The following is an 11538-nucleotide window of genomic DNA, read 5'->3' as shown; positions in this document are numbered from 1 at the left end:
ATATATATATCTCCACCTACATTATGCCCTTGAAAGATTTTTACATTTCTTTTCATAAAGCTATCTATGCTTTCAATTCATCAACCCTAAATTCCTTTGATAATATCTTATGAGTGGTTATCCTTTGCTTGTAACATTTTTCTTTTAATCTCAAAGATGAGGACATGGCTCATTAGTACACCTAAGATGAAAAAAAAGGTTGAATCAGGAGAAAGCTGAGCCCATGATCAAGCAGGAAAGAGAGGCGATGGTGGGGAGTCTAGCTCTCTGTGATCACAGTGATCAGGACAGAAGTGTCTCTACAGATTAGGAGAATATGAAATACCTACAGGTTAGATGAGCTTAAGACCTATAAGAGTAAAGTAGCAACAAAGGGAACAAAATAAACTGGGACTAATTCAGTTTAGTGCAGGAAAGGCATCAAGGATGTACAAAAAAAAGGCTTTAGCCAAGAAACCTTCCCCATCTGACCAGAGGTCTGCTTCTCTGCTTCTCCCTGCCCTGCCCTCTGTTAACAAGTGCTAGTTATCAAAGAAAGGCACACCCCTGAGGTACCAAACACTACCATATTAGACAAACTGAGCAACATGGTGCTACAAGGACAAGTAAAGGATGCCTCCAAACACCAATCATTTTCAATGCTCTTTTATGAATTCAATGTGCGACTTCAGAGACGTAACTTTTACATATTGATACATAAGGAAGGGCAATCTACACTCATCCTACAAATGTTGTTTAAATAATACTTTTCTTTAACTTTTAAGAAATATAATGAGCATAGTTCTTTACTTTTAGGTCAGAAGGAAAAGTGGAAGAAACCTAAAGAGTACTGATAAGGAGGGTTTTTATGAGGACTAAATGAATAAGATTAATATATGAGAATTTGCCATTACCTTTATTTTTGTGATTATGACCTTTGAAATGAATCTATTGAAAATTACAATGATAAAGTATGCATTATACCTGGGAAAGGTTATACTATGCTGGTACATTTCTCTATTGAATGAAACCAGTCATATTTTTGGAAGTACAGACAGCTATGTAATCTGTATATCAAACTGCAAATGCCATGGTAACCACTGCTCCTAGCAAAAGTAGAATTATGTGTGGGGTCCATTTTCTAGATAATAAATATAAGGGGAGAGTAGAGGGGAAAATAAAATTGTGATATTATATGTGATAACCTGCATATGAAACAAAAAGAGGTATATTTATTAAAAATTATAAACATTATTGCAACAGAAGAGTATAACCCTATTCTATAAAATGATTAACATAAAAATTTATTAAGTAAAATAAGAATGAAGATATGCCTATGCATTTCATAAGTATATGATAATACATTGTCCACTTATAAACCACTGTACATAGGAAAAAGATAAATGGGGTAAAATGAATAAGGCTTTAAGAAAAATAAGTCAGCTATTTAAAAAACTAATACTTTAGGTATTAAATTTCACTTGTATAACACCAGCTGGCAAAATGTTTCAATTTCTCAATCTTTGAGTGTTTGTAGCAAAATACAAAATGAGACCAAACGCAATGCCCCTACTGCTTACTGAGCTACCAGCCACAATCCAATATTCCAAGTGAAATGATGTATTACATTAGTTGCCAGGGGAAACCTGCTTGCTGCTGTATGTATATATAATTCTTTTTTTTTAAGGATATGTAAACAGAAGCACCTTTATTATAAAAAACCCAAAAAGCAAACACATTCAGCGTACTGAGCTACAATATGGCAGCAGATTAAAAAAAGTTATTTGTACAGTTTAAACTCACTCCTAACAGAACATACTGTGGTCACAAGACAGGAACACATATAATTCTAATTAGCAATGTCATATCAAATATGCCACATGAAAAATTCTCGCCAAGGTTATGTGAATTCTATGATTCCAGCTCATCTACAACTTCTTTTCAACTCTTTCACCTCTTCTTCAAATGCAAAATAGGCTTCACCCTTTGGTCACTGATTTTATTTAATGTGTTCATCATAGGCAGTGAATATGCTGGAAGAGAAACTAAATTTGTGAATTTAGTTTTGTTTTGTTTTGTTTTGTACCAGGGATTGAACTCGGTACCTTGCACTTGCAAGTCAGGCACAATACCACTGAGCTAAATCCCTGGGCATGAACTGAAGTTTTATTACCAGAATTCAAGTTACTTTCTATTTAAGTCAATGTCCTTACATTTCTGACTTCCTGTTTCATAAATGATAATTGTATCATACACATAATTTTATCATACATATGTATAATTTTATTATACATGGACATAAAATATGTACATTTTATATACCAATCCATGCAATATAGTTCATATAAATAACAGCACAAGTCAACTACATCTTGCTGCACAAATGGCATTTCAAACCATTAGAAACATATTCACAAAATGCTTTAAAAACTCCAGAAAAAAACTACCAGAAAATTCTTAATAGGAAAGTTTTCTTTCCAAGTGAATATTCTGGTAGAAGATAGTATTTTCATTTCTATAGGGAAATAACCTGAGGCTTGAAATCATACAAGAGTGCAGAAAAATTCAGGGACATGAAAAAAGACATTGCAGCATCAATAGTGAAATGTGCACTCTATGAAATATATTCTTGATGGAGAAAATTTTAGATGCAGAAAAATTCCAAGAAAGGTTAGGATCAATCATTTTACTAACTTGGATCCTTAGTGGATCCTTCTTGGAAATGCTACAAGCATCTGTCAAAATCAAGTCAGAAAAATCAACAGCCTGTTATGTGAATAATTTCAGTGTAAGCTCTAAAACCACTATCCAAATAGTTTCATTTGCCAATATTGGGAAATGCCTAAGAGGAATGAGGTGAATTATTACAAATGGACAGCCAAAAAGTATAAGAGATGTAGTTTGACAAATTTTTTTCCAAGAAACAGATAAATTAATCAGTAAACCTCGATAAAGGCAAACAGATTTGTGACTAGTTAAAAGAACATGAAAATGAAAAGCTCAAAATGAATAAAACTGCTAATCATACATCACTTCATCATGCATTACTGATACTATCTCTCTAGCTATATTTTCCATCACTTTACTCACACAAAATAAGCATTTTCTATTTCTAATAAAATGTAAGCATTTCTAATATTTTCTGTTTGCTTTATTAATGCTTTAGATAAAAAATAGAAAAATCAGAATGCTGTACTTCTGTTAAACAGCGCACCCTTGTGGTTTATTTTGCATCATAGTGAATAAAAATCAAAGAATAAAAGTATACCCAAAATTCTTCATGTACTTGGAGCATATTTTGCCATAGATTGTTTTCTTCCAGTTACATTTTTAACAGCACATTAGTACTTATGCTCATTAAAGCTAGAGGCTTATTAAATTTTTTAAGTTCAAACCAAATAAAACGTTTAGTGCAATAAGGGCTATTTTTATTTTAAATTTAAAACAGGTAGTCAAAAGTCCACATAAGGACCAAAATGTATAATAGATATAACAGAGGAAAAAATTGTTCAAAAGGAAGGAGGAATGGGGGCACGGGAAAAGAAGAAAATGAGAAAAGAAGGCTAAAATAAAAACAAAACTTTGTAAATGAGGGGAAGCAGAGGTGAAGAGGCAAGAAGGGAGGGGAATCAAGAAGAATCATGTAGGGGTACAAATCCCTTATGATGAATGTGACCATTGTATCTCAATTGTACCAATAAATTTAAAAAGCAGTAAAGTAAGGACAATTCTCCCATAAATTGGCATTTTTTGCTAAACTTCCTGAATATGTGCATATAAACAAAATCATTTTGTGTTAACTGTACCTATATTTATCATGTAAATTACAGTGATGTTTTGGTTTCTGGTCCTTAAGCTTTCACTATAACTTTTTCAAAATTCTGGCTTTTCTGTAAAAGCTTAAGAAAAACATTGCTAAGAAATGTGTGGGTCAATTACTACAAAATATAAGCAATCTTTAAGTTGTTCAAGTATTTCTGAAAATTCACTATATTCACAAATGACATAGTAAAATTTTCCGATTTGTGTGACAAATTCTGTCTACATTGCACCTTGCTACATGAAAGGTGCAATTAATATCGAATTGTCAATCTTAAAAACCTACTACTAAGTTACAGAATTTTTGCTGGAGGACACAACCCCTCCCTCTGGCTGGGGAGAGGAAAACAGGAAACCTTAACAATGTTAGCTTTAAAAAAACAATAATTCAACTTTTAATGCTTATTTTTAGAGGATAGGGTAAGTACATCATGTTACATCCATCAATATAGTATTATACAAGCTTTAAAAAGGGAAAAGCTTCTATGTGCTGACAGGGATAACCTAAACAAATTACTGAGTATCAGAAAAGTGAAATACAAACAGTGCCTGTAGCATATGTCCACTTGGGAATATGTGATCGGTCGATGTCATCGGTTGTTGGCTTGAACACACACAGGTGACCTCTGGCAGAACACACAAGAAACAGTCAACAGTGGCTGCTTCTAAGCAAGAGAATCGGGTGGGGCATGAGGCAGGAAAGGGGAGGAGAATTTCCACTGCATTTTCCATTTGATCTTCAGAGCTTTATAAATACACTACCTATCCACACAAATAAAAGCCAAAAATAAAAAGTATGGGAGAGATAACTTCAAAATAAAGATTAAAGCAAAGAATATTCTGTGCTAGGATCTTGAGAAAATTATCTGTTGAGAAGGTAAAAGAATAGGAGGCAACTGAATGGGTAGGTAGAGATGAAGGAGGAGGAGGTAGCATCATCCCACAATGAGTCAACTCTTCTGGTCAAAGTTAAAAGCATCCTAAGGGCTGGGGATATAGCCTAGTGGCACCGTCCCTGTCTGGCAAGAACAAGGTCCTGAGTTCAATTCCCATTACCAAAGGGGGGAAAAAGTTAAAAGCATCTTGAAAATGAAGAGGAATTAAAGCTTAAAAGTAAAATTATGATAAGTTTGTAGAGGAACTTGAGATCCAGAAAATTATAGCTGACTCAAGTTTCTGAATTCTGAAGTAATAATTAAGAAATATAAACGTGGCAGTTTGCCACACTCAGAGCATGCTGAAGACAAGTTAAATACCGGTTCTCTCCTTGGTCTGTGGCCTGGATTTCTGCAGGAATGATTTCAAGAGGGAATGGAATACATAACAAAATGAGACTGCATGAAGAATCGGTCCCTAAGTGGATGTGAAAAAAATAATAAGAAGAAATCAGACATGATCTTGAGCTTCTCAATTGGGGAGGAAAAAATATGAATATAGTTCTAAATTTGCTGGTTTCCAGACAGTGATAAGTCAGTAAGTATCCAATAGTTCAAACTGCAATGGGAGGAATATTAGGACAGAATTACAAAACTGACAGTGTCCTGGGGTGCCACAACAAATTACCATGACTGGCTGGCTTAAACAACAAAGTTACTCCTCCATGGCTCTAAAGTCCAGAAACCTGAAATGAAGGCGCTGATGGGGCTTTTGTCCCTCAAAAAGCATTAGGGAGTATGGTCCTAGCCTCTTTCTGGGACTCCCAGAACTCCCTGGCTCAGCAGCATAACACCAATCTCTGCCCCATCTTCACATGACCTGTTCCTCCACGTCTCCATATCTGTGTTTCCTCTTCTCATAAGGGTACCAGTCATAGCATTTGGGCCCAATCCTAAACCAAGTTCTCATTTCTAAATCCTTAACTATATCTGTAAAAAACTATTTCCAAGTAAAGTCATACCAACTACAGGTATTAGGGATTAGGACCTGGACATATATCTTAGGGGACATTATTCATATTACTACAATGGAGATCCATAAATCCATGAAACTGACAAAAAATAGATATTCTTTTCTAAAGAATGCAGTAAATACAAATGATACCATGGATTCCAGTATCTCTGCTTACAAAATGGATAAAGGAAATAGGAAAAAAAATAGAGCTGAGATATAAAGATTATCAAGAGCAAGAAAGTGAAAAAAAATCAAGACAAAAGATAACTAATCATATCAAAAATGGGCACAGATGTAGTATGCTGAGATGCCCAGGAAGGCACGAATCCAGGCGTGTGCATGTGAGCACACTCACACTGACAAACATAACCATAACTTCAATATTAAGAATTTTTGTAATGAATAAATAAAAAATGGTTCTTTGGCTTCTCTAAAGAAAAACAAATAATTCTAGGTCCTGCTGAACAATACATCAAAGAACAATCCAGATGTCCAGATCAAAAGAAAAAATAATTAGAAAATTATATAAAGATGTGTAGTTTGCCAAAAGCAACATACTAAAAAAAAAGACAACACAGGGGCACCAACTGGTCATAGAGCAGAGAGTGTGAATCAAAAGAAAGCTTTCAGCTAGGTCACTGGAAGCTGATTTTTAAGATGCAGACTATGACAAAGCTAAGCTAGGCCTCTTGGGGATCCAAGTACAAAGGAAGTTTACTGGAACAGACTGAACGAGGGCAGCTATAATAAAGGCTTGTGAGCAGAGGCTAAGAATACGTCTATACATCAATACATAAAAATGCTTTGATAGCTACTGAGAGTAGTATAATCATTTACACTCTCACGTACTTTAACGGTAATAAAAAAATCACACACTCCTAATAATGCTGCCGTTTTCTATGAAGAAATTTAAAGGTACGACATGCACAAAATGAAGTCTTTGGGAGTCCGACTTGGCCTGTATTTTCCCTGCTTAGTCTCTCTGCTGTCTGGCCCACACCCCAGCATGTTGCCCTCTCACCATTCCTGAGTCTCTGAGCAGTGCACTTCTCCTGACAACAGCACTCCTCCACACTACTCCTAAGACTAAATTTGACTACATCACCTCCCAATTGTACTTCACCTAACAAGCAGTTACCCTGAAGATGAGGTAATTTTATCACTAGAAAAAATTATCCTTCTGATTTATAAAACTAGATTTTAGGCTACAAACACTAAATGGTACAAGAAAATCTTAATAGAAATTAGAAGAGATTTTCATAGGTGATTTTCTTTTTTTGCACCAGGAATCGAACCTGCGATCTTGTGTTTTTGAGGCAGGAGGCAGAATCACTGAGCTAAATCCCTGGATCAATAGGTGATTTGCCAAGAAACTACTTAGGGTAAATATTTCAAAAGTTCATTTCTACCTATTTGAGTTGCTGCCTTCTAAAGACACATATGATAATTTACAAACCACATTATAAAACTACAGAAAAAATATTTCTTTTAAATTAAAGAACACATAACTGTATATTAGGTGTTGGCAAACTATCCACTTACTTGCGCATTGATTATTAAACTTCTAAGACAGAAACAATATCCTTCAACTAGATACAAGAAATGTGCTCACTATCTCAAATATCTCAAAAGTTTTTCTCAATGTCATTTAAGTCATTTTCTCGTGTACAAGCAACAGGATATATGGTCTCCCAATCACAATTACCTAAAAACTCATTCACATCCTACAAAAAAGAATGTACAGATTGTTTAGCCATGAAAAACAAATAGTTTGCAAATGGATTCCCATGATAAGGTATACTCAGATTAAAAGAAAGTCAATAATTAACAAAGCTTTGAAGAAACGTACACCCAGAACAATGCTTTGACCTCGCACAGAAGATGTTACAGTTTGTATCTGGATCTCAACCCTACCCCAGGGTCCTAACTTTCCCATGGGGGGATGTGATCACCATCACTGGGTGAGTCTCCTCATCAGTTTACAGCCGACTTGCTGATAGTGGCATCTGGTCGGAAGAGGTGGGGTATGAGCTTGTGGCCTGGAAGAGGTTATCTCTTTCCTGCTCCTCCCTCCACATTCCGCTTTCTGCCTCCATGCAGTGAGCAACCCTCCTCTGCCATGCCTGCCTGTATACTGTCCTGCCCTGGAGCCCGGGGACCATAGGCTGAAAGTCCTACAAACTGTGGGCCAAAATAAACCTGTCCTTGGGTAAGCTGTGGGTGTTGGGTATTTTGTCCCCATAAGGAGGAAAGTAACTAAACACAGGGGTAATAAAAGGGAACTACAGTGTATTTCATTTAAAAAACTCATTTGAAAAACAAAGTATCATTATACGAAATTACACCATGATTTCCTTGGAGAATCTGAGTCAGGTCAAGAAGATACATGCAGGTAGCAACCCATGAACATAAAACAGATTGTCCTCTTGTTTAATAAGAAAATTTATTTGAAAATGAGTATTTCAAGTGTACAAAGCAAGGGCCTCTGTTGGGCTTTAGTAAACAAAGACTAGATAGATTTATAGATCATTTACTTGCCTGAAAATGAAAGCTACTTAACTGATATTTATTTTTCGCTACATGGCAGAGCTATACATAATTTCTTCCTAGTACTAATACTATTAGAAAATAGTTGTTCATTTTACTGCACATTAATAATTGTTACTAGTTTTCTTAGGAGTCTGTGTGGAAAAAAGACAAGTTAGGTAAAAGGAAAAACAGATGATTCCCTTCTCATCCTAAAAATATACAAATAAAACAACATGGCCCACCTTCTCAGCTTCCTCCACACCTGTGGACTTCGACACTGAAGAGCCCAGCTTCTCTTGGGCTTGCTCAAGGTCCTGGGGTACACTCTGTGATGCCAGCATCGGGGGTAGCGGGGCTCGCCTCTTCTTGGGTACATCTGACGGCAGGGTGTTGGACACATACTGCCTGGAGAGGGTGTTGGATCTCACAAAAGTTGGGCGGTGCTTATTTATTAGAGGGGTTGCAGGAGCACTTGAAGTCTAATAAAGGAATAAAGGCAGTGTCTCCATGTAATTTCAAGATAAAAAGCCCTGATAATTTCTAAGAGACTTGAGTAATCTTAGGCAGTGCTTCTTAAGAAAATACTTACTTGCTCCCTCTTTTTCTTACTGCGCTGAAAAAAGCTGAAAAACCCCTTATTTTCTTTCTCTTTCATAATATCGAGGTTTGGTGATATCTGAGAAGACTCTAAAAAGAAGAAAAGAATCTTAACTTTCATAAGCAAGGTAGAGTGCTCGCTTTGGCAGCACATATACATAAGCAAGGTTGAATGCTCAATTCCAAGCTTTACTTCTTTTACTTTTCATTTAAAAACTTATGTAATGGGCCTGGGCCCTGATCTACCATGGGAATGATAGCCATGCCTTCTCCCACCAAGAGCCTCCATCACTCCAGCACCAGGAAGGTAGTTGCGTGGGCACCCCTGAACCCCCACAACTCCCCTAACCCCCTACCCCCAGCACTCTCAGACCTCCTGATTGTGCCAGTCTTTGGACCCACTCTGCAGAGGCAGAGGTGATCATAAAGGGTATTTTTCTGAGTTCCCAACTTGGAACATCTTTAAAGAAAGGGCGTGGGAAAGCTGTAGTAAAACAGAGTGGAGTTCAACTGTTCAGAAGGTTGAGGAACTCAATCTGGGCCTTGCAGCCCAAGGTCAGTCTGCATCATGGGGTTCAGCCATCAGCTAACTGAGATCAGGGGTCTTGCATCCTAGCTCTATCTGAGCCCCCATCCTAAATGGTAAATATACTATATTGAAAAGTTTGTTCACTGCAGACATGTTTTGGACTGCTTCTTGATTTCAGTTTAATTCAAATGGTTTAAGGGTGATAGACTAGTGACTACCACAGGTGGTCAGTTTCCAAGTTGTGCTTGATCATATTGCTGACTGTATCAGTTGGGATAAAGGATTGTGGTTGATTTGATGAGCTGCTTTCTCTGATGTTATGAAGATGAGAATGTCTGTGCGTCGTTAGAGACACAGAAACTACGGCGCAACTATATCAGGAAAATTTGGGTGATAACCCACAGATTAAACCAAGGACATCCGAACAACAAAAATAAAAATGAGAAAACACTTAAGCAAGACACAAAGACAGACTTCCAGTTCACCAATGGCAAACAGTAGGATGAATGAGGATGAAAAGGCTGATAGTGAACCACCAGAACACCCTGAACTCAAAGCACAGGAAGTAACAAAACAGATCAATCAGGCTCTAGAAAAATTCAAAACAGAAAAAATTTCCCAGATAACCATAGAGATGGTGAGCGAAATGCAAGTCGTGATTCGAGACTCTAGAACAGACACTGACAAAAAAAATAGATGAACTCAGGACCACAATAGAAGCCATGAAGGTCCAGCATAAGAAAGAAATGGAAAAAAATAATCACCCAACATAGGAAAGAAATGGAATCCATAAAACAGATTCAAACAGATATCCAGGAGATTAAACATTCCATTGAAAGTGTATGCAACAGAATAAAAGAATGCGAAGATAGACTCTCAGATATAGAAGATAAGATTGCAGTCAGTGACCATGAAAAGAGAAGTCTCTTAAAAACAGTAGGGGATCACGAGAAATCGATCCAACAACTCCTAGATGATGCAAAGAAGAATAACATGAAGTTAGGATAGGAACACATGAAGTAACAGGCGAAAACACAAATGGCTTTAAAAAGCTGTTCACAGAATTAATGACAGAAAACTTCCCAAACAGAGGGGAAGAATTTGACATTCAGATAACTGAGGCATATAGGACCCCAATCAAAAAAAAAAATCTACACCTAGACATATAATAATCAAGATCCCAGAAACCCAACAGAAGAACAAAATACTAAAAGCAGTAAGAGAAAAGAAACAAATCACATACAAAGGAAAGCCCATCAGAATCACAGCAGACTTTTCAACACAAACCCTTGAGACAAGGAGAGCCTGGAATGAGATATTTCAAGTCCTAAAAGAGAACAACCTCCAACCTAGACTGACGTATCTTGCAAAACTCTCTTTCAAAATGGATGGGGAAATAAGACACTTCCACGACAAAGAACACCTGAGAAACTACATGAGTACCAAACCAGCACTACAAGCAATTCTAAACAAGATCCTAGAAAAAGACAATGAAGGTAACATCACCCTGAGGCCCAACAGAGCAAATCAAATAGGCAAGGCAAGAAATTAAAAGGAGAAGGTGAAAAAGTAAAAAGAGTCAACAAAAGGCCAATAACATGTCAATAATAAATCAGTACATATCAGTTATAACCAGCAATGTCAATGGCCTCAACTCACTAATCAAGAGAAATAGACTGGCAAATTGGAATAAGAAGCAAAATCCAACAATATGTTGTATACAAGAAACACACCTGGTGCAAAAAGAAGCCCATAGACTGAAAGTGAAAAGATAGAAAACAATTCTCCTTGTGACAGGATCCCAGAAAAAAAACAGGGGTAGCAATCTTATTTGCAGACAAAGTAAATTTCAAACCAAAACTGATTCTAGTATTATAGATGTAGGACGGCACTGTATCATACCTCTGTGAATGTAAAATATCTTGTACCTGCTTTATGATAGGTAGTAGGGACCCTGCTTTATCACAGCTATTTTTAATGATGTTACTCTAGAATGTTCTCTCTCCAGATGATGATTAAGATGCTAATAAAAAAAAAAATGGTGCCAGGTACCACAACAGCAACAGAACTTTGCTGTTTTCTGGGTATTATTCTTTTCTTTGTTTTTTTAATAGAGTGTGGTGAATGTCTATAATTTTGTTCAGATGACTGCAGAACCTGGAAAAGCTGTTGCTGCTATTGATGCATAACATACT

At 36.5% G+C, this 11538-nt stretch overlaps 1 protein-coding gene across 5 annotated transcripts in view; it reads right to left on the bottom strand.

The window, feature by feature from the left end:
- Cobll1 (cordon-bleu WH2 repeat protein like 1) overlaps positions 1 to 11538 on the bottom strand; it is a 71354-nt gene that overhangs the window by 28078 nt on the left and 31738 nt on the right. For all 5 annotated transcript variants that reach the window (XM_010606867.3, XM_010606871.3, XM_010606869.3 and 2 more), the window contains exons 5-6: positions 8807 to 8904; positions 8460 to 8696 (exon numbers count right to left, since the gene is read on the bottom strand). In XM_010606867.3, coding sequence (XP_010605169.1) covers positions 8460 to 8696; positions 8807 to 8904 — 335 coding nt within the window. The remainder of the gene's footprint in view (positions 1 to 8459; positions 8697 to 8806; positions 8905 to 11538) is intronic.

The sequence above is a fragment of the Fukomys damarensis genome, unplaced genomic scaffold (genome assembly GCF_012274545.1).
Source record: "Fukomys damarensis isolate Sample0158 unplaced genomic scaffold, DMR_v1.0_HiC HiC_scaffold_26, whole genome shotgun sequence".
Taxonomy (NCBI): Eukaryota; Metazoa; Chordata; class Mammalia; order Rodentia; family Bathyergidae; genus Fukomys; species Fukomys damarensis.
Note: the sequence above shows the minus strand (reverse complement) of the source record. Positions and strands in the feature narration are given on the sequence as shown.